Source organism: Barbus barbus, assembly GCF_936440315.1.
Source record: "Barbus barbus genome assembly, chromosome: 2".
Lineage (NCBI taxonomy): Eukaryota > Metazoa > Chordata > Actinopteri > Cypriniformes > Cyprinidae > Barbus > Barbus barbus.
Window position 1 is genome coordinate 29,546,457 of NC_136730.1, and position 26,958 is coordinate 29,573,414.

The window sequence follows — 26,958 nt, forward strand, 5'->3', positions numbered from 1 at the left end:
AGCGCCTCTGAACTTTTCTGCACACGCGACACGTTTATAACGGGTTTGGATTGAGAGACGCGCGTGCCATCAGAGAGCTGGAAAGCATCTGCAATCAAGGAATATAAGAGTTTCAGAGGGACACCGCTTTACACAGGTGATGTACAGGTTGGCTTTATGTTGTGGTTTCGCTGGCTGTCCAGGTGAGCACTGGCACAGCATCTCTGACTTAATAACATGAATCCAAATGCTCAGGGTAGATTTAATTGTTAAAGTAATGTGAGATTACAAGTTGAAAGTTGTGAATCTTCAGTTATTCTTTGACACTGTGCTAATATTAAACACTAAAATGAATCAGATTTGGAAATTTGGAGCATTAATATAGCAATTTTTGCTGAGTGTGGCTGCAGGATGTTATATAAATCGGAATAATCATAATACATCTGAAAAATTAGCATTATGTTTTCAGTCATGACTGAAGGTGGTTTAGTAATAGGACTTGTGTCAGATAGGCTTAATTGAGTTGAATTGAAGTTAATTTTGCTGCTCTGCCATATCATATAGTTATATGTGATTACAGAGAGACACAATTTATATTTTAATGTCTTGTTAAGATGCTGATGTTGTTATATGCAACCTGCCCGACCTAAAGTGACAAATAACTTGTCAATACACTTAACTCTCAGAAAAACTGTTACTAGGTACCCTTTAAAAAGGTACTAATATCATTTGGTAGTAAATAAGGCATATATGTACCTTTCAGCTTTTGTAGGGTACGGTCCCAGTGATAGCTTGTACCTTTTCTTTTCCTGAGAGAGTTTTTGTGCCTACAGGGATGCCCACTTAAACATTTTTCTTTCGGATGCTGTGATGCCTTAAAGTATCTGCTGAAGGTGATATTGCAGATGAAACTTTCTGTCTTAAACCCTTTTCAACTTTGGCCGAAAGATGCTGTTTCATGTACATTCTGTAATGTTGCTGTAAAATGGTTTTATGATATTATCGTCAATGAAATGCATCAAAAAGTACTTGTTTCATCCAATTGTATTGTTTAGGCATATAGAAATAATGCACACTGTAGTGACATCTTGGTTTGTTCATGGCACATACTGTATACTTAAGCAGGATTAATTGACACATCAGAGCATTTTTCCAAGGGGGTTAATATATATTTTATTTACTTTACAAACTAGGTTATTATGTTGGACTTATAATGGCAAGACCCTAAACTACAGTTTTGTTGTGGACCCTTGTTGTCTAAGAATTGCTTAAAAGTAATTTTAGCATATTTCTGTCTGTGGGGATTATACTGAGATTAACTGTTGCAACACTAAATGATTCTGTCCTTTAACTCACACTATCTCTGACTTACAGAACACTCATTATATGAATAATGTTGTTTTTTAATCCCTGTTTTATGTGCCTGTTAGTTGAGTTTGAAAGGGACACACACACAGCTTTTAATGTTTCACATTTGAGCAATGATTAATATTTTCATCAGTCTTTTATCTTATCTTGAATTATTTCCATTTAAGCTTTAACTGGGACAAACACTGGACTTAAAAGGAAAAAAAATAAGATCAACACTTAAGCCATTAAGCCCTTTTCCCATGAAACCAACTTTGGCAACTTATTTTATCTTATCTGTCTTTCTCAAGAAGCATTCTCTAAACATTCTCCAGAGCACTTTAACAAAAACACTGCACACATTTTCCAAATAGCTTAATTGTTTTTCTGTGCTTTTTATAAAATGACATAATACTTCTAAATAGATTTAACATCATTTGTTTTGCTATAGTAATTTGAGGGACCTCATAAATTAAAAATGGTCTGTTGGTTACAGAGTGTATGCATGTATGCTCACTTTCTCAGGTTTTTTTGTATGTTGTTTACTTTACAACATTAGATTTGGATTGGATTAGAAGGAGAGGTGGGTGAGGACAAACTCAATATGGAATAGTGTATAAAAAGCTCTAGTTTAACTAGCTATGAATAAGTGGCTCTCTGCTCTAGCAGTGTGTGTAGATAAGTCTATGTATAGGAAGCACTGTTGAATGCTTTGCAGCAAGTCAAATAAATATAGCGTCACCCCTAAAAGCGAGCCAACACTGGCAAAGATTTATAAATGTTGTATGTTTGTTAAGTAAGGGCAAACCTTTTAAATTCTTTTCCCCAAAACTCTGTGAACTAGCAGAACAGCATATCGCTCTCACTATCCATGCATGGCAGACATTCAGTAATTAACAGTAAGTTAATTCCCAAACCACCCCGGTAGAGATACGACCAGCTTGTATTGGCATGAAAACTGTACTGTTGCTGTGGTAATTTTGGGAACTGAAAATTACATGCTGGTTTTCTCTCTCAAAAACCTCTTATTTTACCAACTCTTTGTTATGAACTTGGAAAACCACTTTTGGTCCATCTGATATGCTGTCAGAATAAAATCTTTTGAGCAAAGCATATAAGTTGCTTTCTCATGGATAATAAATAAAAACTGAGAATATCACAGTTGTTGCTGAATATATGTGCAAATATGATGGTCATAACATTCTTTTAAACCTGTAGGTGAACAATGCTGTCCTTGCTTTTGCTGAGTATGTGTTTCTGGGTCTTCTCGGCCACAGCGTCTTTCAATTACGTTTACATTGGTGCGTATTCATTGTGTAAATTACATATTGAAATTGCTAGTATTCTTGAAAACCTCATTAACCTGTAAATGTTATCACAGCGCCTGAAAGAGCACTGACCGTCAGCATACCCAATAAGCTTCCTCTCCAGCCTCTGATGGGTGACACTTTAGTTCTGCCCTGCTACTTCCAGGACAACACAGTCAATGACCCTGGTGCCCCCACCACTGCCCCTTTGTCTCACCGGATCAAATGGAGTCTGGTCACCAAAGAAAAGACCACAGACATCTTGGTGGCATCTGAAGGAGTAGTAAGCATTGACGAAAGATATGTGGATAGGATCACCATGGTTGGATACCCCATAACACCCACAGACGCCTCCATTAAGATCACTGAGCTCCATTCCAATGACTCGGGAGTGTACCGCTGTGAGGTCATGCAAGGGATAGAGGACGGTTATGATATTGTTGATGTTCAAGTTCAAGGTACCATTTGTGTGACGATCCTTAAAGAAAATATTACTTTATGACTGTATGTGTGTGCTTTTTTCTCTCAGAAATGTGACATAGATGTACTTGTATTTTGTTCAGGTATTGTTTTCCACTATCGTGCAATCACCACACGATATACCCTCACCTTTGAGAAGGCCAAGGCAGCCTGTATTCAAAACAGTGCAGTGATTGCTACTCCAGAGCAACTCCAAGCAGCTTATGATGAGGGTTTCCACCAGTGTGATGCTGGCTGGCTTGCAGATCAGACCGTCAGGTCAGTTACCTTCAATGAAAAAAAAAATGCTGTTAAATTTACAGTAAAAATGGCAGCAGTGGTGTCCAGAAACTCAGCATAAAAACATACACTGAAAAAGTATCAGGTGTTACTGGATGGCATAGTGGTGGATGTATATTTTACAACTTCTGCATATCACTGAATAATGTAATGTGAATATATCAGTCTACTTGAAAACCTTAAAATGTACAAATAATAACAGAGGTAGTTCAATAAAAAGCCACATGATGAATAAGAGTTCATTGTAGGTGGCCTGTCCGTAAAACACATGACTAAAATGTTCTATAGTTTGTTTGTAAATGTGATGTAAGTATTGTTATTTGTTGTGGAGTAAAGGTACCCTATTCATGATCCTCGTGAGGCTTGTTATGGAGACAAGTACGAATTTCCAGGAGTGAGGACATATGGAGTAAGAGCCGTGAATGAGACATATGACGTGTACTGCTTTGCTGAGAAAATGACAGGTACTAGTTTGAGCTGGCAGAGAACTAAATGCCTTCTTTGAAGAACATCGAAATGCTGAAAAACTTTCCATTTCATCTCACAGGAAAAGTGTTCCACACTACTTCCCCTAACAAATTCACTTTTGAGGAGGCAGAAGCTGAGTGTGCAAAGCTGGGTGCCAAGTTGGCCACCACAGGACAGCTGTACCTGGCATGGCAGGGTGGTATGGATGTTTGTAATGCAGGCTGGCTGGCAGACCGGAGCGTTCGCTACCCCATCAACATCGCCCGACCGCAGTGTGGAGGTGGCCTGCTGGGAGTGCGCACCGTCTATTTGTTTCCCAATCAGACAGGCTACCCTCTCTCAGACTCCCGCTATGATGCATTTTGCTACTCTGGTACAAAATTCTCTATTATTTAGCTATTCCTTCTTTATCATTTATGATTGTTTATCCACATACATATGTTATTTGATTGTTTTATCCTTGTTGATCCACAATAATGTGTGTTTAATAGCTGGTGCTAATTGATTAGGTACCGACAGGTGTATATTGTTCATATATTTTCATTTAGAAATGGGTGAAGAAGGTTCTGGCCTGTTGCCATTCAACATAGAGACAACCACAGAAGCCGGCAGTGATGTTCTGAGTGTGAACACAATCACAGAAAGCCCCCAGGTCTTTTTAAATCTCACCTCCACAAAAAGTGAAGTACAGGGAGAAGTTGTAACATACAAGCCATCAGTGACCACTAGTGTCGAGTTTCCATATACTGCACTAAATATTTCCCAGTCGCCACTTTCACCACCCCCCAGCTCTGTGGACACTGTGGAAAGGGTTACTGATGGGACTGATCTTGCCTCTGATTTATCCCGTTTGAATGAAACCGAAGCTATCATGTCCGCCACAGGTATGTATCAATATGAGAACAATACAGTAAAAATAAATGTGAAGCATTATTTTGTTGTTTTCTGTGATTTGACATACATATGTATTGACTGCAAAACACCATCATTTATGGTTAATATTAATACTATATGTATTAATTCTTATTAATGCTTGTGTACCACCATATGTATCTCATTCACAGTGGCTTCAGTTCACCTTATAATATTTGCATAATCAAATTTATCATGACAACAACACATACAAAGACCAATGAAGTTTATGAGGGTCACACTGTTCCTGTTCCTCTTCCAAGGCAAATCCTTCCTTGTTCCAAGATAAATCATGAAAATGCATGATTTTACTTTTATATAATGTCATCAGTGTCAACGTATTTATATCGCAACCACAGTGAACAAATGTCTAGACGCTGAATTAGACTGAATGCAAATTAGTACTTTAAACTGGAGTAACAGCTTACTCTAAAACATATTGAAATATCAAAGTAACATAGTACGAACTAGATTTTTTTCATTTCTGAAGACAATGTAAGAATCTTGCACTTGATTACATTTTTTTTTTATTACAAAAAGACAATTAAGTGTTTCAGTTTTACAAACCTATGTAACCTATATATAAATCTGTTGACACCCTTTGTTATAAATTCTCTCGGCAGGGGTGGTCTTCCATTATCGTGCAAGCTCCGGTCGTTATGCTTTTGATTTTGTCGAGGCTCAACTGGCATGTCAGCGCATCGGTGCAGTCATTGCCAGTGCCCAGCAACTTCAGGCAGCCTATGAGTCTGGTTACCATCAATGTGACGCTGGCTGGCTGTTAGATCAGACTGTCAGGTATGATTCATTGCACAATTGTAACATTGTGGTGAACTGTTAAATTTTCTTTAAATTGTTTGTGTGTCTATTTTTATTTCTATTTTAGAAATTATAATGTTTTCATTATACATTTACCATATATAAACTTATAAGTGTAAAGCAAAATATTTGTGGCAGGTATCTGCCTCATACTGCAAGTATATACAGTATGTTTACAAATGAATGAAAATGATGGTTATGTAGGTATCCCATTGTGTCTCCACGTGAGAAATGCTCTGGTGATTTGGAGCATGTTCCTGGTGTGAGGTCTTATGGACTGCGTTCTGCCGATGAACGCTATGATGTGTACTGCTATGTGGACAAATTACGGGGTAAGTGACTGTACATAAATACATAAAAACTGTTGTGTGGACAAATGGTAGGTAAATAAATGTAAATTACTTCCATTTTAAATTTTTGAGAGTAAAGCAAAACAAAACAAAAATTTAAAAAGCTGGATTCTCTCATGGGAAAAAAAATGAACTCTGAATCACTCTGTGTGTTCAAATTTTCAGGGGAAGTTTTCCATGCAAGTTCATTCGAGGGATTCAGTTATGGTGAAGCAGTGGCTTACTGCCAGGGCAAGAATGCCTCCCTGGCCTCCACAGGAGACCTGTATGCCGCTTGGAAACAGGGCTTTGATAAGTGCCGTGCTGGCTGGTTTCTTGACCGCAGTGTACGTTATTCAATCAATAACCCGCGACAGCAGTGTGGTGGAGGGAAGGTTGGAGTTCACACAGTTTACAAGTTTCCTAACCAAACTGGCTCTCCTGACTTGCACTCCAAATTTGATGCATACTGCATCAAGGGTAAATACATCTACAGTGTAGTTATATACAGGTCATAAATTGAAGATTCTTTTAAATGTAAAACATTAAGTCTGTTGAGTGTTTATACAACATACATTATTCTTTGCACATTTGTCTTTTTTTCATAAATATAGTGGATCTGGATCTGTCTCTGAATGAAAGTGAAACAAATATGACCATGACAGAGGAAAAGATAGTGAGCGTGACATCCCTCCCTGCTCTTCTCCAACCTGGTAATATACTGTAGCTCAGGATACGTATACAAGTCAGTGACAATAAAGATTAAAAAAAAAAAATGCATAAATCATATATCTGAATAATTATTTAAAAAATGCTCAAATATATTTTGATATATATATATATATATATATATATTTAATATATAATATTACAGTAATTCATAAATATTATTAGGTTTTGAGGAATCACAGTCTGTGACATTTTACAACTTGAATTAGCATTGGCTAACCATAAGAAGTGAAATAATAGTCAAATTGTCTGATAAACTCTTATTGACCTTTGATGAGGGTCTGCAAAGGTCCTCTCATTTCCTGATTAATCACAATTTCGCCATGTTTTTTCATCTCTGTTTTTTGACTCCACCCACCCCTTCAAATTAAAAAAATATTCAGAAATAATTAAAAACCTGAGTGAAAATGTGTATTTAAAAGGATAGATCACCCAACAATGAAAATTCTGTTATCATTTACTCTCATCTGGTACCCTCATCTGATTCAACACCTGTATGACTTTTTTTCTTCTGAGAAACACAAAAGAAGATATTTTGAAGAATGTTGGTAACCATAATTGACTTCCATTTTATGGACCAAAACCAATACTTTTATCAAAATGTATTGTTTTATTTTGCACAGAGGAAATAAAATCATAAAGGTTTATAACAACCTGAGAGTAAATAATGTCAGAATTTTCATTTTTGAGTGAACTATTCCTTTAATGGAACTATCCCATATATTTTTTATTTATTTTAATGCATGAAGAGTGTTAATTTTGGTGTAGCACCTTAGATTCTGTGTGTATCTGTGTTTCCTCGGAAGCAGCTACTCCTACTACTATTCCTGCGGAACCCTCTGGATCTGGCGCAACTGGGGCCAGTGGCACTGATGATCAGTTGAGCAGTGGGAGCAGGGATCAGCCGAGTGGGTCACCTGCTTCAAGTGGAGACTCTTCTGGGGATAGCAGCACCGATGATCTGTTAAGCAGTGGTAGCGGGGATCAGCCGAGTGGTTCACCTGTTTCAAGTGGGGACTCTTCTGGGGCCAGTGGCACTGACAGTCTGTCGGGCAGTGGAAGTGGGGACCAACTGAGTGGGTCATTTGTGTCGAGTGGAGACTCTTCTGGAATCAGCAGCACTGATGATCTGTTGAGCAGTGGAAGCGGGGATCAGCTGAGTGGGTCATTTGTGTCAAGTGGAGACTCTTCTGGGGCCAGTGGCACAGACAGTCTGTTGGACAGTGGGAGTGGGGATCAGCCGAGTGGGTCATTTGTGTCAAGTGGAGAATCCTCTGGGGACAGTTGGAGTGGTGATCTGCCAAGCGGGTCTGGAGGTTCTTCAGGATCTGGCAGTGGCTTAGATATCCTAGTGACCTTTTCAGGAAGTGACTCCGTTTTTTCAGGAGTTGGATCAGCTTCAGGAAGAACCGAAGAGGCTGGGAAGGCAGGCACAGAGATCCTCACCTTTCCCTTTGGCCAGGGCTCAGGTCTCTTCGGATTGGACACCTCTGGATCAGGATCAGGAAGTGGGTCAGGGTATAGCTCTGAAGAGGGTGGATCTACCTCAGACTTTTCCAGCAGCTCAGGAGAAAGCGACGAGAGTGGAGACCTTTCTGGCATCTCCTCAGGATCAGGATCTAGCGAGGAGTCCTCAGGATTCAGCGGTTTCCCATCAGGAATTTTTCCCTTTGGAGGATCCAGTGGTATTTCATTCATCGATGGCAGTGGTGACATCATGGTGGATAGCCCTTGGGTGAAGGTGTCCACTGCTCCACATTTCACAGAACGAGAGTTGGGTGGAAGCCATGTGGATTTCAGCGGATCAGGACAAATCTCAGGGTCTGGGATGAGTGGTGATATCTCTGGGATGAGTGGTGATATATCTGAAGTTAGCGGTGTCCACAGTGGCTCTGGGAGTGGTTTAGAGTTTTCTGGTCTGACATTTTTGGGGTCGGGCTTCATTGATCTCACAGAAAAACCTAGTGAGCAGGAAGCTTCTGGACTTTTGCTCTTTGGGTCTGGTGACGGAAGTGGATTTACATCTGGAGGCTATGCCATTGAATCAGGGGAAAGATCAGGGGAATCAGCTAGCGGTGATATCATCTTCTTCTCCAATAATGGCATGGTGGAAATGTCCAACAAGCCATTCCAAGACATGGAACTAGGAAGGGGGGAGGTGGAGTACAGTGGCACCCTCAGGTTGTCCTCAGGGAGTGGAGACGACCAAAGTGCCTTTGCTAGCGGACAAGAACATGAATGGATCCCAGTTACTGAAGATACACCAGCAGTGAACTCCAGTGATGCTCCCTCAGATGTACTATCTGCTCAAGGGCCATCTGGCCTGTACAGTGATGCTGCAGGACATTCATTGCCTCCATTTTCAGAACCAGAGGGAATCACAAATAAACTTGACACTGTTACTTCTGCAGCTTTATCTTCTACCACAGAACGTACTTCTTTACAGAGCCCTTCTGTAACGGCAAATGGTGAGATCCCTTTTGTGTAAAATTAGTTAAAATATAGAACAGAGATATGTGACTTATCAGTTCCTTATACGTTACTGGCCAGTATATATATATATATATTTTTATGTTGTCTATACAATTTTTATATTGCCTATATATTGTCATCATCCATAGCATGAAAACAATAGCTGGCACAAACATTGGTGGATCATAAATATAGAAATCTCTTTTTTCTCACCTCTTGAGAAAAAAAACTGCTCCTTTTCATTATGGTTTTTTTTTATCATGTATTGCTTTCTTTCTTCCTCAAAAACTATAATAGCTTCTCTTAACCCATGTGAACCAAACCCTTGTGGAGCTGGGATGTGTTCGGTGAAGGATGGGGTGGGCATTTGTCACTGCCCACCTGGACTGCATGGAGAAGAGTGCCAGTTTGGTGAGTCAGACTGGAATCGACCACGTAAATTATGGTTACTTTTTAAATGTTTTATTTTGAATATTGGACATTTTGATAAGCATTCTCATTATGAATAGCCATCCTGTTTGTTTTTAAGAGCTATTGTTACTTTTTTAGTCTCACATTTAGGTTCAAATGAATCAAATGATTGTCTCTAAGTGTCTCCCTGTTTTGCATTTTATTTGTGAATAACTTCTGTTCAGTTTGCTCTTGCCTGATTAATGTCCTCACAGCCCATTTTACAGGTTATGTGGCATGTGTGTGTGTGTGTGTGTGTGTGTGTTAAGAACTTATCAGCTTACTCAGCTCTTGTGTCCAGATGTCTTTTCAGTGACTATTCACCTGTGTTGTTTTTGTTCAGCTGTGCCTTTGCTGCAGTCTGGTTTAATAAGCACGCCTGCTAACAGCTGGTACATGCTCATACTTCTCGTCCATCTTCATATGAATCTGAACTCTAAAATTCTGCTTCTGTTTCTGGGACTGTAAGAGTGCTGATCTGCTCACCTCATGATGAGAGGTTAATAACTGATCCCAGGTCAGCGCTCTTACAGCAACTGCAACTGACTCTGATCTCTCCTTCAGTTTACCACAATTTACTGAGTGCCTCTTCTCAGCTTATCAAAAGATTGATGGTATAATTATGCAAGAGATTTGTTTAGAAGCAGCTCCAAGAGTTCTGATTCAATGGTGCTCTCTGCTAAGCTTGGCCTTCCTCAGGGCATCTTCATAGTAGACAGCTTTAATCGCTAAACATTTATTTGCAGAGGTTGATGTTTGCCATTCAAATCCTTGCACCAATGGAGCCACCTGTGTGGAGGTGGAGGACACTTTCAAATGCTTATGTCTGCCCAGCTACGAAGGAGACCACTGTGAGATTGGTATGAGGCTGCTTCAGCTAATTCTTCTAACGGTCTTTCAAAAACAACTTTAAGGTGACACACAGCTCTAGATGTTGCTGTAGTGGAATGAAAGACCCTGGAAACAGGGCATATTTGTGTGTCGAGTAAGGATTGGTGAGGGGTTTTTTGTGTGTGTGAGAGTTTTGCCTGTCCATTTATAGAAATATGTTGCAGTTAAACATCAGCGTCATTCAGGATGCAATGATGCATTTGCAGGTACTGTAAAAATATAGCAAGAAGAAACTATAACATATTTTCCATCTGAGCAGCGACTAGAAATATCTAATTTCTTCATTTTCTGCTGGATATTTCTCTTGGCGTAATATATGGAATTTAGCCGTCGGTCTTCTGGAATACTTTTACACGATTGTGGAAAATCACTTTATCTGATAAGCTGATATTATGCCACGGCATTTGTCGCTTACTTAAAACACTGGTTTTAAACACTGAAAGATAAAGTGACTTTATCCAAATCCCTCAGCACATTCCATCATACATTTGTCATTTGTTTCTTATTTGCCTGTATAGCAAGTATGAAAGGGATAGCTCACCCAAAGATGAAAATTCTATCATTTACTCACCCTCATTTTGTTCCAAGCCCATAATATTTTCATTCATCTTCTAAACAAATGAAATGTATGTATGTTAATGAAACCTGAGAGATCTCTGTGCTTCAGCTGGAAGTCCATTCGACTGACTCTACAAAATGCGTGAGAATCATTGAGGCTTGTTATCATCGGTTGAGCGTCTGTTGACCTTATTTGAGGGGCTTTATGAATGTGAATGAATTAAAAACATCTTTGTGTTTGCATATGGGTTTGGATCTTGAGGATGAATAAAGAATAACAAAATTTTCATTTTTGGGTGAACTAACCTTTTTTAAGCCTATGTCAAGGGCTACACATCTTGCAATAGTGGTCTAAGAGGATATCTGGTGAAACAGTGGTAAATATGCCATGTGATGTTGCTTCAGATGTGCACAGCTGTGAGGAGGTCTGGACTAAGTTTCATGGCAACTGTTACTTGCATTTCTCGGAGAGAGAGACCTGGCTGGATGCTGAGCAGCACTGTCGAGACTTAAACGCTCACCTGGTGAGCATTATCACTCCAGAGGAGCAGGCCTTCATCAACTGTGAGTGTGTGTCTGTGTGTTTAAGCTCCTAAGTATCTGTGTTGCTTTTCTGATAACAAACAATCACCCTCTTGAAACAGCAAACACACAAGACTATCAGTGGATTGGACTGAACGATAAAACGGTGGAAAATGACTTCCGCTGGTCAGATGGGACTCCGCTGGTAAGTCTGACTCTTGCTGAGAAGCTGTATTTCTAATAATAGAGCTGTTTGATTGAGATACAGTATAATGCTTGATTTTTCTCTTCCTTTCCTTAGCAATATGAGAACTGGAGGCCTAACCAGCCCGACAATTATTTTGAATCTGGTGAACACTGTGTTGTAATGATCTGGCATGAAAATGGCCAATGGAATGATGTGCCCTGCAACTATCACTTACCTTTCACATGCAAAAAAGGTCCAGGTATGCTCACCACCAAACACAAACAAATGTCATCACTAGTGATTGAGTTTCAATTTCACTCCCTCTTCTTTCAGTGACATGTGACCAGCCTCCTAAAGTGGAGAATGCCAGGATGTTTGGCAACAAGAAAGAACGTTACCCGGTGAATTCTATAATCAGATACCAGTGCAGTGAAAACTTCACGCAGCGCCACCTACCTGTGATCCGCTGCATGGCAGATGGGCAGTGGCAGAAGCCTCAAGTGCAATGCATAGCCAGTAAGCTACTTAAGCATTACCGAAAACATGACCATTACCTTACCATTAAAAAGTTTGGAGTTGGTTAGTAATTTAATTTTTTTTTTTTTTAAGTGTCTTATGCTCACCATTTATTTGATCAAAAACTAAAAAAAAAGTAGTACTTTAAAATATTATTAACATTTTAAATAACTGCTTTCTATGTTAATATATTTTAAAGTGCAATTTATTACTGTTATGGCAAAGCTGAATTTTCAGCAGCCATTACTGCATGATCCTACAGAAATCATTCTAATATGCTGATTAGGTTATCAAGAAACATTTCTTCTTATTTTCAATGTTGTAAATGATTCTGTTGCTTACATTTTTATAATTCTTTTTTTTATAATAATACAAATGTCTTTACTGTCTATTTTGATCAGTTTAATGTGTCATTGATGATTACATTTATTTCTAAAAAAAAGTACTGATCCAAAATATTTTAAGGGCATAGTTAAATAAAAATTCTGTCATTAATTACTTATCCTCATGTCGTTCCAAACCCCTAAGACCTTCGTTCATCTTCAGAACACAAATTAAGATTTTTTTTTAATGAAATCCAAGAGCTTTCTGACCCTGCATAGATAGCAAGGGTACTTTATTTGCATGCAAAGAAAACAAAAATAATGATGTCCTTACAACGTTTCTGTGCCTTGATCGTAGTAGGTCCCTTGCTGTCTATGCAGGGTCAGAAAGCTCTGATTTCATCAAAAATGTCTTAATTTGTGTTTTGAAGATGAACGAAGGTCTTAGGGGTTTGGAACGACATGAGGATAAGTAATTAATGACAGAATTTTCATTTTTAGATGAACTATCCCTTTAAATCATAAATCTATATGATGTCATATTTTAATCATATTTAATCATATACCATTTAAAATAAGAATTTGTTTCATCGTCTTTGTATGTTTTAAACATATATTCTATACATTATGTAAAATGTGACATGATTTCTTTTGCTTTTGTATTTATAGAGGTCAAATCCGGACTGCAAAAAGAATCTTCTGGTCATCACTCTCATAAATCTAATACAACAACATTGGAGAAACATCTCTAAGGAGATTTGAAGAGCTAGAGATTCATTTTTCAATCAGTACGAGTTTTATATTTATTTTCCAAGACACTGAATTATGAAGCATTTGTGATTAAAAAGTGTTATTTTCAAGATAAGTGTCCATCTAGTATATTGCTGCCCCTCTATATATTAGATGTCAGCTATTGGCCATCAGCCATGATGGAGTGATTCATCTCCCTGCAACAAAAGATCAAAGACCAGCAGCATTCTTAAAGATGTCTGTAAATATTTGCAGGTTTTCCTTTTGGACCAGCAAGTGTTTTATGTTAAAAGGTACTGAACGAAGAGCTGGACGTGCCCAGTTTTTCCTCTGTGAAGGACAGTGAAACATTTTTGTCTTTCTCTGCTAGTAAGCCAAATTTTAGGTACATGCACAACATAAATGATGGGATGAAATGTGAAGTATTATTTTCATCTAGTTTGTGGAGAGGAGTTGCAAACCTAAAAAAAAAAAAGTCTATAGCCATAAAAGACGTTTACAAAAAAATCATATTCATTTCTAATACCTAACCAGACAGATTAAGAAAACAACTTGCACAAGGATGTCGTTAATTTGTTACGTCTGAGTTGGAAACTAATGTGAAATAAGATCTATTTATTTCTCACAGCATAACACATAGTACATCCATCTTTGACTGGGTGTGTCCATCTTTTTCCTCACAAAAGTCTTATGTAATTAAAGGAATAGTTCACCCAAAAAAAGAACATTTGCTTAACATTTACTGATGATGTAGATGAGTTTATTTCTCTATTAGAACAGATTTGGACAAATTTAGCATTTCATCCAGGCTCACTGATGGATCCTGTGCAGTGAATGGGTGCCGTCAGAATGAGAGTCCAAACAGCTGATAAAAACCTCACAATAATCCAAAGGTATTCCATACAACTCCAGTCGATCAATTATCATTTTAAGGTTTTTATCGGCTGTTTAATACTATGAAGAAACAAACATCTACATCTTAGATGACCTGAAAGTGAGCAAAATTTCATTTTTAAGTGAACTATTCCTTTAAACAACATAAGACAGAAATGGACAAATCCGGTTAGATTATGAATGTAAACCCAACAATGCAAAATGTACTTGTTTGTTAGATGTTATCTGTCGCCCGAGGCTGTGCAGGGCATAGTACTACATGGGGACAAGAATGACCCTGGATCAGCTAACAGCTTTTATTTTTATAACAATAGTTCAGATAGAACTATTAATGACAAGTGCCTTGTGAATATTTTACATTTTGCCTGTTTCTGTGATGAGACTGCTTACTTAGTTCAAGAGGCTGTGCCTCATTCCTCTGAAATGATGAATGCAGCATGAACTGCAGAAGATGCACAAACATTTCTTGAAAAGCATTTTTTTCTCATGAATTGCAAGCGGTTTGATACTCTGTGACATAGAAAACCTATCATTTATTTAATTGAGATGGATGAATGACCAAAGTCAACAGTGAAAACATGGGAAAATATGAGACGATACTGTCGTTGTGATAATCTGTTGTCTACTAGTAGGAGAATTTCAATCTATTCATGAATGTCTTCAGATGAACTTTGTTTTTGAATACCTGTATTACAGTAAATGCAACAACGTGCCATTAAAACATTCCATACATCATGTTTAATACAGGACTGATTTGTGTGTTGGCCGGTAGTCTGTCATACAGAGCAGAAATGAAGGGCTGAGTACTCTGAGAGGTTATTCACAATGTACAGGTATGTAATGGAAAGAAAATGGTTTTTACCTCACCGAGCCCAGTCTAGAAATTTATTTTTAAACAGATGATAATGTTTGCCTAATTGGGTGGAGTGGAAGGAATGAACTTCCCTCTGACTGAATGGACACCTTTAAGGCTGTTTGTGATGCCCTAACCTGTTTCTCCCATGTCGCCTAGAGAACCTTAGAGTATGAAGCCTAAAGCCTTCTGCCATCTTCTGGTTGATCTGAAGCATGACATCCTCTCTGGTAGATTTGTGTTGTCTACAAATGGCAGAATAAAGCATTTACATTTGGAAAACAGCACTACACATTCAAATTTACAAATTATTTATTTAATGTGGATCAACTAAATATGAAATCTTTTTTATAGTAATACTACGGTTTCTCAAAATATTTGCTGCTATAATATTATGCAATATTTAAAGATAAAACACAAATCTATTAGTAGCCCAGGGACATGATATTCATGTGGCAGCATATCCAATGCTTTTGACATAAAGAAGGAAATTTGAAGCTACAGATCTAAGAACCTCTCATTTGAAGCCAGTTCTTTCAGGTTTTTACGAGATCAGAAGACAAATGACCTAGTATCGTGCACAATTTTATTTCTGACTAAGCACATATTGAATTTCTTCTTCAGTTTAAGCCACATGTAATGAAAAGCACAAATATGTATCATGTTTATTAATATCGTTAAAGACAATGTGTTTTACAAAAGATAAAAATACTCAATATTTGCACACTTGTACAATTCTATTCAAATTTGGTCGATACAAATAAAATGGAGTTATAAAATATATAAACTGTAGTATAATGTGTAGAGCAACTGCAGTGCAAACAGGTCAATTGATTTGAGCAGCTCTACCATGCTTATTTTAAACCTTTACAGTGAGAACTAAGAAATTTCCCTGGAGGATAATAGTGTTTTCAATTCATTTCTAATTTACAGCACTGTTTCTGATAGACCCATATATATTAGAAATAATCTTGATATATATATATATATATATATATATATATATATATATATATATATATATATATATATATTGAAGACAGCTTTTGTGTGCTTACCCTCAAAAAAAAGGAAAAGGAAAGTTGCCCTTTTTCCATTTCAGATCAGTGCTGTACATGTGCTAGAAGGCAGAAAGGCTGAATCAAAGCAAGGGTTCTATTAACTGTCAAAAATAGTCCTTGAAATCATAATTCAGTTGTGTAATAGGTTTTACTCATCCTGGTCACCAAAGATGAGGAATATCAGTAAAAGAGTTTGTGTATTTCATTGTCAATTAGTACATTTTGAAATACAAAGACTGGTCAGTGGTTATGAGACTTACATTTTTAGTACAAATTAGAATCAGTCTATTTGTTCCTTACAGGTTAACGGTTCTCTGACACTCTGACACCCAGGAATGAAATTTCTCAAGTTCTTCCAAACTGTATTAGTTTCTTTCAGCTGTTGAACACAAAATTAGATATTTAGAAGAATGTTGGCAACCCAACTGTTGATGGTAGCCATTGACTTCCATAGTATGGAAACAAATACTATGAAAGTCAATGGCTACTCTCAGCCATTGACTTTTTGGTTACCAACATTCTTCAAAGTATCTTTTTGGATGAGATCAACTAGATCAACAACATCAAAATAGTGACATTGATACAATAAAATACAAAGCAATACAGATGAAGCTAATGTATACTGAAACAAAGCATCACCTACAACCAGCAGAAACACTTCAGATGAAACCAGTGCAGAGAGGGTCGGTGTGCAGCCTTCAGCACATCCGCTAATCATCACAGCCCAGCAGCTCCATGCGTACAGTTATCCGTTCATGCCATTCCCAGGGCAGAAAACGCACAAATCGAGCAAAGAACGGAGGCTCAAACAAATTATTTTTGTGTGTATTGTTGTCTATGTTGCCTTGGAAAATCTGCAGGAAAAAACATTTCAATTAGTCAGATGCTTTGAGGCCTTTGTTATACATACATAACTAAAGCAGAGTTAGTAGCTTGATAATTCTTTAATTTCCTTTGAGTATCCAGACCCCATTGTGTAGATCTCGAAGTTCATACAAAGAGATTTACTCTGTACCCAGTAAACAAAACCATGTGATGCTGCACCCTACATCCAAAATAAAAAAAACACTGAGAAATTAACCATTCCCAGTGGGATTTTGTTTTAAAGAAATTAATCATTTTATTCAGTTGTTCTTTGCACGTTGTAACAAAAATATATATTTCAAATAATTACTGTCCTTTTGAACCTTCTTTTCAGCAAATAATCTGAAAAAACAAAGTATTACAGTTTAAACAAAACTATTTAAGCAGCACAGTTTCAAATACTGTTTTCAGATGATAACAATCAGCACCAAATCAGCATTTTTAGAATGATTTCTGAAGGATCCCGTGATACTGAATACTGCTGAAAATTCAGCTTTGCCATCACAGGAATAAATTATACTTTAAAATGTACTGAAATATAAAACAGTTTTTTAAATTCCAATAATATTTCAGGAAATATTTTTACTGTTGTTATATACACCTTGGCAAACATAAATGACTAGAAACATAAAACAATCTTACTTACTGACCCCAAACTTTTGAACAGTAGTGTATATTTATAATAAAGATGATTTCATTGCTGTAACCTTATCTGTTCTTGTTATTTGATCCTTCACGATGCTCCAAGATTGTCCATCATCGCTGTATGCAATCTTAAAGGCTGAAACAAACTGCACAACTCCAAAGTCTTTTGCTCCCTGAGTGATGATGCCTGTGATTCTTTTAGGTTTCTCCAAATCCAGCTGTGACATGAGAGAAAACGCAGTAAAACATAAGAGACAAACATCAGACTGCAGTCCACAATTAACAAAATAATTGATTTCAAAGCTAAAACAAAATGGTATAAGATGTGCAAATTACGGTACTAAGTTAGAGAGTTGTATTTTGATAGATTTATGCATGTCATGTTATGATGGTTTTATAGCGCAACTGTCAAAAATAGTCCTTGAAATCATAATTCAGTTGTGTGATAAAAATTAGACACAACAGCCTCACCTGGAGCCACTCTGAGCGGTTGTTGTTCGCTGCTGCCCAAGCGTTAGTCTTGCCTTGTTTGTCCAGGCGAGCGTAGAAGGGATACCAGGTAAAGGCATCTATACCCCAAGTGCGGAAGCTGCTAGATGCTGTAAGCTGCACATCAGAGATGAGACGGGATTTCATGCCCAGCGGATCGGTGCAACCAATTGTGCTGGAGTGCACTGTCATGTTAGGGAAAATGAGAGTGCTAAATAGCTAAGAATGAGTTAAAAAAAGAAAAATATAATGATTTATAGTTAATTCAACTGAAATTACCGTTAAGTTCACAGCCCACAAATTCCATCCGGAGAGTACACGCTTTACGACACACCACAGGAATTATGCGAATATACTGGGCCACAATGGGAGGGTCAAACATGTTTGTCTTAGTTCCATCGTTATCTTTATTTCCCAAAAACACCTGAAAAAAATAAGAGTCATAAGGATAAACAATAGCTTTTAGCACATCAGGAAGACTTTAAAGGGATGGTTCATCCAAAAAAAGAAAATTATGTCATTAATTATTCACCCTTATTTAGTTCCAAACCCATAAATTTGTTCACCTCTGGAACACAAATTAAGATTCTTTTGAAGAAATCCGAGAGCTTTCTGACCCTGTTTAGACAGCAATGCAACTACCTCGTTCAAGGTCCAGAAAGGTAGTAAGGACATTGTTAAAATAGTCCATATGACCTCAGTGGTTCAACTTTAATTTTATGAAGCTACGAGAATACTTTTTGTGTGCAAAGAAAACAAAAATAACGACTTTATTCAACAATGTCTTCTCTTCCGTGTCAGTATTCGACGCATGTTCATGAGAGTCCCACCAAAAAAGCATCATAACATTAAGGTTGAACCACTGATGTCACATGGACTATTTTAACAATATCCTTACTACCTTTCTGGGCCTTGAACGTGTCAGTTGTGTTGCTGTCTATGCAGGGTCAGAAAGCTCTCAGATTTCATCAAAAATATATTAATTTGCATTCCAAAGGACAAGCGGGTTTGGAACGTCATAAAGGTGACAGAATTTGAATTTTTAGGTGAACTATCCCTTTAACACAAAAGGGAGACAAGATTTGTAATGTTTCTTACTTTGTCTCTTCTCTGGACATCTGCTCTGTACACTGTGTATGATTTGCCATCAAAGCTGGTTGCAACCTTGAAAGCCTTAACAAACTCAGCTGTCCCCATGCGGCTGGCTCCTTGTGTTATGATTCCAGTGAGGCGCATCTTTTTCTGCATGTTAACCTAAAACGAGAAAATCATGGACAGGAAGTGTGAAAATCTTTTCAGATGTACACAAAAAAAACTGAATCCCTTTGTCCTATTTTGTACCTCTTTTGCGTGATTTCTATGTGAATAAGAATGTTCACACCACAACTATAAAAATAACGGCTCAGAGGAATGATAGGAATCACTTTCAGAACATTGATAACCAATCCAAGACAGCGTTAAAAAGCTTGAGCATTTAAAGCGGCGGATGACATAACTGTAGCACATGCTTATAATAAACAGAACATTATCATCCTTGGTGTGGCTGTGGACGTTTGAAAAGTTATCTTTACTGTTATTGTTCTTGGTGTGAATGGGCCTTAAAAAAATTATTTACTATGCAAGCACATGATGCATAGAGGATGGCAATAAAATTGAGTCATCACTTTAAAATTTTATTGTTATTTTATGATTTTATTCAATGTATTGTGCACCAGAAATGGTCTTTAAAAAACATCCACAACCACTAACATGGATGTTGCAGTCAACAGTTTTTTGTATGCAATGAGAAATTGTTTTACTTGTGTTTAAAGTATGTGGCACTTGAATGGATATGAATTTCGTGAATATGGATGCAACACTGCAGCCTCTATGGAGAATTATATATTTTATGTTTGATTTGTATTATGCTTTATCAAATATCAACCTGATTTTAAAATTCTCTTTATGTTAAAGTAAAATTTTTAACAATAAAATTACTAACATAATTCTATTAGTTTCTCTTTCAGATCTGTGCGTTTTTTCATTATCAAAGTTTCAATTGTCACAGTTTTCTTATACTAAAAGAGGTCAATTTTATGCAAGAAATAAACATAATAATAAAAAAGTGGTTTCAGTAAATGGGCTGATTGGCAAACCTCAATCCAGGGGTTCTTGTCTTGGGGTGCGGAGCTCCAGGCATTGACAAGGCCCTGATTGTTGAGGCGTGCAAGCTCTGGTCCCCAGTGCTGCAGGCCTAGAATGCCAGAATGTACAGAGGAAGCCGAGATCTGGGACTCTACGATTCCACCTTCCTCCATCCCCAACAGAGATGTACAACCTGCACCATAATATAGTGCGAGCACCATTTAATAGGGCATTAAGTCTACATTATATTGTCTTGTCTGGCTTAATGCTACTTGGTTTATTATAGTCATTAAGCAGCTGTACCTCACATACTCTGAATTTGTAAAAAAAAACACTCAGAACTCGGGTTCAACCATAAGGTACCCTAAAATGTATGTTATGACATTCAAAACTGAAATTAAATACTGCCACCAGGAAATAATTGGCTGTATATAAAAACTCACGTAGCTGGCATTGCTTCCCAACGTATGAAGAAGCACAGTGGCAGGTGTAGTCCCCATCCAGATCACGACACAGGCCTCCATTCTTACAAGGCTCGTTTGCACAGTCATTAACATCTGTGTAAGAACACCAAAAATAATACAGTAAGTATACAGTAATTTGGAAATGTTGTAATGGGATGCTTCTCTGCAGAGGAAGGGAGCTGTCATGTAACTGCAGCTGAAGTATGGATAATTATAAGTGTGGCGACTGAGGTGTGGGGTGACACAATGCTCAGCCTGTGCACTCACACAGGTGACTGTAGGATCTCTAATTTTCCTCAAAGAGGACAAAGAGTTCTGTGTGGAGCACAGGGTGGTATGGGATGGTCTGCATTTCCAGTAAACTGCTGCAAACTGCAACTACAGCATGTTTATTGGAATTAAACACTTTACAGGATGTTTGTTTTTACAGTGTTCTTAACATTAAAGTACATTTTAATAAAAATAATTAAAACTCTCTTATTGCAATTATTATAAATAGAGGGAAAAATTCTTCTCAGAAAAATAAGGTAATAAAAAATATAAGAGGAATATAATTTTTCACTGTTTACACAACCACTCAAAGATTTGGGGTTAGTAATTTTATTGATGCGTTTATTGAAGAAATTAATTTATTTGCATTAAATTTATTTAAAAGTGATCCCAAAAATTTGAACATAGTATATACAGTGCCAATGAAAGTATTCATACCCCTTCATTTCTTTCACATTTTGTTATGTTGCAGCCTTATGTTAAACTGCTTTGAATTACTTTTTCCCACATCAATCTACACTCCATAAACCATAATGACAAACCAAAAACAGAATTGTCACAACTGAAGAAAAACTGAAATAAGTACATTGCATAAGTATTCATACCCTTAACACAGTACTTAGCTGAAGCACCTTTACAGCCTCAAGTCTTTCTGGGGATGATACGACAAGATTTGCTCATCAACTATGATGAATTGAAAATAGCCATGATCACCCCTGTACTTAAAAGACCTGGGGGCTGTACCATGATGGTAGATGAACAAATTCAGAGTTACAGGATTAGTTTCGAGTTGACAAAACCAAACCACTCCAATCCGGCTTTGTTGCTACCATGATGCTGATCATCAACTTTCTTTGTCAACTCAGGCTTTGATCCTGAGTTTGTGGAGCGCCTGTACGTGAACATGTGACATCACTGGTGAACAGCCAATCACGAGCCTTGGTTAAAGGTTTCGCTAAAGGTTAAGAGATTGAAGAATATGATGAATTTAAATGCATTTAAAATGAAAAAGGTACTTGTTCATGAAAGAGGACAAAAAAACTAATTATCTTGCTTTATCAGTGCAGTCACAAGTGAAACTTGTTTAGTTTATATAGTTAGAAATATACAGCGATACTCTAACATAGTCACGTAGTCATTTTTAAAGCATTATGTATACTACAGACGATCATATATATATTAACATTCACTTAAAATATAATTATATAAAATAACTTTTTTTTTTTTGTACTAGTGACCTTTAAATTGGAGCAAGAGAAACTGGGGGAGTGAATTTTTGACTCAGACACATGTCACTTCGCTCACATCTGATTGGTCCAATTTCAGTTTGAACATAACCTGCCCCAGAGCAGGTTAGCCGTGGACTGTAAATTACTATGGTAATGAACACAGCTAAAGCCAAGCCACTTTCATGATACCTAAAACCCAGGATTGGTGCCAACTAAACTGAAACTTACCTGGCTAGCCAGCTAATCTGGCTTCATGGTACAGGCCCCTGGCCTTGACAACACAGTTCTAAATAACTTCAGACCAATTTCTAATCTTCCTTTTTTATCTAAAGTCCTAGAAAAGGTGATCGCCAAACAATTGCAGACTCACTTAGTCAAAAATAATCTGTATGAATCATTTCGGTCCGGATTTCGCCCTCTCCATAGCACAGAAACTGCTCTTCTAAGTAGTGAATGACCTCCTCCTCGCCTTTGACTCAGGTGCCCTTAGCCTTCTGGTTCTTTTAGACCTGAGTGCAGCTTTTGATACTGTTTGCCATTCTGTACTGTTATCTCGTTTTGTCGGAGATCGGCATTACTGACACTGTCTTACAGTGGCTAGGTTCATATCTCTCAGACAGGCAACAGTTTATTAGCATTTATAAATCCAAATCTCATTCTGTCATTTTTTTTATTGTGGAGTACCTTAAGGATCTGTCCTTGGTCCACTCCTATTCTTAATCTATATGCTTCCTCTGGGTCAGATCATCCAGTGCCATGGTCTAAATTTCCAGTTACGCCAATGATACGCAAATCTATTTTACCGTAGAGCCCAATTCTGTTTCCCCCCTTCTTCGTTTACATCTTGCTTACAAAACTGGCCCAAAACTTCTTAAAGTTAAATACTGAAAAAACAGAATTTCTGTTAGTTGGCCCTAAGTCCCTTGTCTCCTCCCAACCGGACTACTCCATTAACATTGACGGAGTTATAGTCCATCCCTCTCCCACTATACACAATCTTGGTATAATGTTTTATTCTAGTCTACGTTTTGAATCCCATATCAATCAGCTTGTTAAATCCTGTTTTTTTCACCTTTCGTAATATTGTCCGTCTACAACCTTTTTTAAATTTCAAAGATGCTGAAACTGTTGCCATGCATTTATTACGTCACGTTTGGATTATTGTAACTCCTTGTTTTATGGCCTGCCCAACAAAGTCCTGAATCGCTTGCAGGTAATCCAAAATTCAGCTGCTTGTGTTCTTACATTTACCAAAAAATCAGCCCACATCACTCCGGTTTTACAGCAATTACATTGGCTCCCTGTCACCCATCGCATACAGTTTAAGATTCTTGTCTTAGTTTTCAAGGCCCATCATGGTTTATAAGTACCTTCCTACCTTTCTGAATTAATTCTCCCTTATGTCCCTGCCCGTACTTTGAGATCTAGCTCTGATAATTTGCTTGCAGTACCCAAATTCTGGCTAGCTAGTGTGGGTGGTAGGGCTTTCTGTATTAATGCTGCCAAGTTAAACTACCACAAAGTCTCCGTGTTATTTCATCACTCCAGACCTTTAAAACTGCCCTCAAAACTCACTTATTTACAATATGTTTTCTTAATTGACTGCTTGACTTTCTTTTGTAACTTATCTGTATATTGCATATTATTGCATCTATGTCTGCTGCTTGGTTGTTACACTATTTGTGTATACACTTGTTTTTTTTTTCCCTGTGTTCTCGTTTCTATTTACCTTATGTAAAGCATCCTTGGGTATTTGAAAGGTGCTATATAAATAAAACATATTATTATTATTAGAGTTTGGCAATTATCTGCCATTTTTCTCCTTACCTCTTCACCTCTCAGGCTCTGTCAGGTTGGTTGGGGGCAGACGCACATTTTCAGGTGTCTTCACAAACATTTGATTGCATTCAAGCCCAGGCTCTGGCTGGGCCACTTAAGGACATTCACAGAATTGTCTATAAGCCACTCTTGCTGGAATATGATGCTTGGAATTGAGGTTCGTCAGAGCAGATAATCTTGTTTTTCACAGTCTGAGGGTCCTTCAGGTGCTTTTTTGCAAATTCCAAGTGTGTTTTTATGTGTCTTCACTGAGGAGAGGATTGAGTTTGGCCACACATAAATAAAGCCCAGATCGGTGGAGTGTTGCAGTGATGTTTGTCCTTCTGTAGGTTTCTCCTATCTCCACATATAGTCCAGGGGTTCCCAAACACGTTCCTGGAGCCTCCCCAGCACTGCATATTTTGTATGTCTCCTTTGTCTGACACACCCATTTCAGGTCTTGGAGTTGCTACTAATGAGCTGAATCAGGTGTGATTGATAAAGGAGACATGCAAAATGTGCAGTGTTGGGGAGGCTCCAGGGACGTGTTTGGGAACCCCTGGACTAGGCCAAACTGAGCCATTGATGGAGAAGAGCTTTGGTTAGAGTGGTGACCAAGAACCTGATGGTCACTCTAGTTGAGCTCCATGATCATATGTGGAGATAGGAAATGCACACCGGTCCGTTATTGTGGTGACATAGTGGTGACAAACGTGATTGCTTGCTTTACCTGTCAGTCATATGGCCTCCTGGGTGGGCCTTGGCTATTCAAAGCGGCCACACGAGACTAAGTTTGGCCAGGAAGTCAGCTCTAGGAAGATTCCTGGTTGTTTCAAACTTCCATTAAGGGTAACGAAGACTACATGCTTCTGAGAACCTTCAATGCAGCAGCATCTTTCCTGAACTCTTCCCCAGATGTGTGCCTTGACGCAAACCTGTTTCTGAGCTCTACAGGCATTTTTTTTTACCTCAGGGCTTGGTTTTTGCTCTGATATGCATTTTCAGCTGTTAAACCTTTTATTAAGACGTGTGTGCCTTTCCAAATCATACCCATTTAATTGAATTTGCCACAGGTTAACTTAACTCGAAGTGTAGTAACATCTACAAGCAATATGAATACTCCTGAGCTAAATTTAAGATAAAGGTATGATTACTTATGCAATGGAATCATTTAAGTTTTTTATCTTTAATAAATTTGCTCTGCCATTATGGTATATGGAGTGTAGATTGATATGGAAAAAAAGTCATTTAAAGCAGTTTAACGTAAGGCAGCAACATAACAAAATGTGAAAAAATGAAGGGGTATGAACACATTTTATAGGCACTGTATTATTTAATGGGTTTCTTTTAACCTTGTTTGGTGTGGGAAAAGTATTATAGAACTATCAGCCTAGCTGATACATGCAGAAACAATGTGTTTCTTATTCTTTTGTTCAGCTGTAATAGAAAAGAAAACACCATATGCATGCCCCAACAACAGAAGTTGTTTTGCTCCTAAACTGTTAAGAGGATTGAAGAACACAAAAAACATCATTCTGCTCAATGATTCAGTCAATTCATAGATTCAGTCAATCTAGGTCAGATGTGCAGCTGAAGGAGGTGTCTTGAGGACTCTACTTTATTGTGAGTTATTCAATTTTATAATACTGAAGCATCATCTATTCTGAACCTAATACTAAAAGACTTAATTAGAAAGCAACTTAACAGTCTGCCAAATAATTCAAACATGTAAAATACCAAATGATATTTAGTTTTAGCTTTTCAATCTTTAATGTTTGAATTTGGCCAGGATATTAGATGGAAATATTTTAGAACCTCCTTAATCCCCAAAGGCTGGTCCGTACTGTTCTTCTTAAGTATAAAACCTCTTTGGCTTGATTAAGTCTTGCCTAATTGCACTGAGGCTGTCTGTCAGGAATGTTCCTGGCTGCGTTTGAAGGCCTTTCAGTGCCAATGCTATTCTAATATCTGTAAAATCTGTCATTTTCACTTTTGGGATTTTAGCTCCTTTGATACATGAATTATTAAATAGCAAAGTTATTTTTTCTTATTGTTTTTTTTTTCCATCAAAACAAGAATATAAATATTCCTAATATCCTTTTTAGTTTTACAAAAATATGTATTATGCATTGGTCCACAGCAATTTAGTATTAGAGGCGTTCAGAGGTGTGTGAATCACCACTTTCATCAGCCGTTTTGAATTTGTCAAAAATAAAAAACCACAATGCCATATAAAGAGGGCAGTTGCTGTTCACGCCATGTCGTAATTACCATAATTACTAGATGACACCCCGGACATTCTACTCAGAGCTGTCCTCGAATTCTCAGACTATGAATTATGCATCTCTATGGCAACATAGTAAACTACTGTGACAACAAGTAACAGTCGTTATGCATATACCTTATAAATAAACTTATAGGTAGTTTAGCTTAATTTTACTCTGTGCTAGCAACATTAAATTGCATTGCATGTCTTTAGTTTCAGAAAAATCTTCCATTAAAATATTAACAACAGTCAATTGTAGCAATTCTAAACAGAAATATTATGAAATCACTACATAACTACATTTTACTGTTAATGCCGCTGCTATTTTTGCACATTTCCACATGATGTTGCCATGGTCGGTTTTAACGCAAGTCAGAATCTTGTAATTACATAATTCCAGCATGGAATGAACACACCCGTTTATACAGAATTACGAGTATGGATCCTTTGTAATAATTTGAAAGGTTAAAATGGCTTTAATAGATGTGTCCACTATAGAGGACCTCAGGCAGCAGAGAGTTAAATCATACATGGAAAGGAACTTGTGTGGACTGGAAAATTTTAACAAAGCCTATTTAAAACTCACTATGGTTACAGCTCTCTTTAACCACCACTGACTGCTCAACATCCTGGGTGTGTCTGGTGTTTACACCAGTGCCATTG

At 37.6% G+C, this 26,958-nt stretch overlaps 2 protein-coding genes across 3 annotated transcripts in view; one reads left to right on the forward strand and one right to left on the reverse strand.

Annotated features, from left to right (window-relative positions):
- Positions 1-14,953, forward strand: LOC306884044 (aggrecan core protein-like). The gene is made up of 18 exons (XM_079439681.1): positions 1-136; positions 2,545-2,627; positions 2,708-3,091; positions 3,197-3,371; positions 3,729-3,856; positions 3,940-4,233; positions 4,409-4,744; positions 5,396-5,570; positions 5,796-5,923; positions 6,107-6,400; positions 6,535-6,633; positions 7,459-9,117; positions 9,419-9,532; positions 11,426-11,584; positions 11,665-11,747; positions 11,844-11,988; positions 12,063-12,245; positions 13,238-14,953. Exons 2-18 carry the CDS (start codon positions 2,552-2,554, stop codon positions 13,318-13,320), a joined length of 4,515 nt encoding a protein of 1,504 aa, XP_079295807.1. The 5' UTR covers positions 1-136; positions 2,545-2,551; the 3' UTR covers positions 13,321-14,953.
- The window catches only part of LOC306884071 (lactadherin-like), a 16,134-nt gene continuing 3,671 nt past the window's right edge, over positions 14,496-26,958 (reverse strand). The window contains exons 4-11 of one of the 2 annotated variants that reach the window (XM_079439722.1): positions 20,692-20,805; positions 20,260-20,441; positions 19,223-19,378; positions 18,404-18,548; positions 18,107-18,309; positions 17,698-17,853; positions 16,766-17,332; positions 14,496-15,310 (exon numbers count right to left, since the gene is read on the reverse strand). In XM_079439722.1, the coding sequence (XP_079295848.1) occupies positions 17,321-17,332; positions 17,698-17,853; positions 18,107-18,309; positions 18,404-18,548; positions 19,223-19,378; positions 20,260-20,441; positions 20,692-20,805 (968 nt within the window). In that variant the 3' untranslated portion in view covers positions 14,496-15,310; positions 16,766-17,320. The remainder of the gene's footprint in view (positions 15,311-16,765; positions 17,333-17,697; positions 17,854-18,106; positions 18,310-18,403; positions 18,549-19,222; positions 19,379-20,259; positions 20,442-20,691; positions 20,806-26,958) is intronic. The other variant, XM_079439721.1, reaches the window with a different exon arrangement.

Excerpts from the sequence above, each read along its gene's own strand:
- LOC306884044 (XM_079439681.1), top strand. The coding sequence starts at position 2,552 with ATGCTGTCCTTGCTTTTGCTGAGTATGTGTTTCTGGGTCTTCTCGGCC. Across the intron at positions 11,748-11,843 it reads GGTCAGATGGGACTCCGCTG|CAATATGAGAACTGGAGGCC; the intron begins GTAAGTCTGACT and ends TCCTTTCCTTAG. Across the intron at positions 12,246-13,237 it reads TCAAGTGCAATGCATAGCCA|AGGTCAAATCCGGACTGCAA; the intron begins GTAAGCTACTTA and ends TTGTATTTATAG.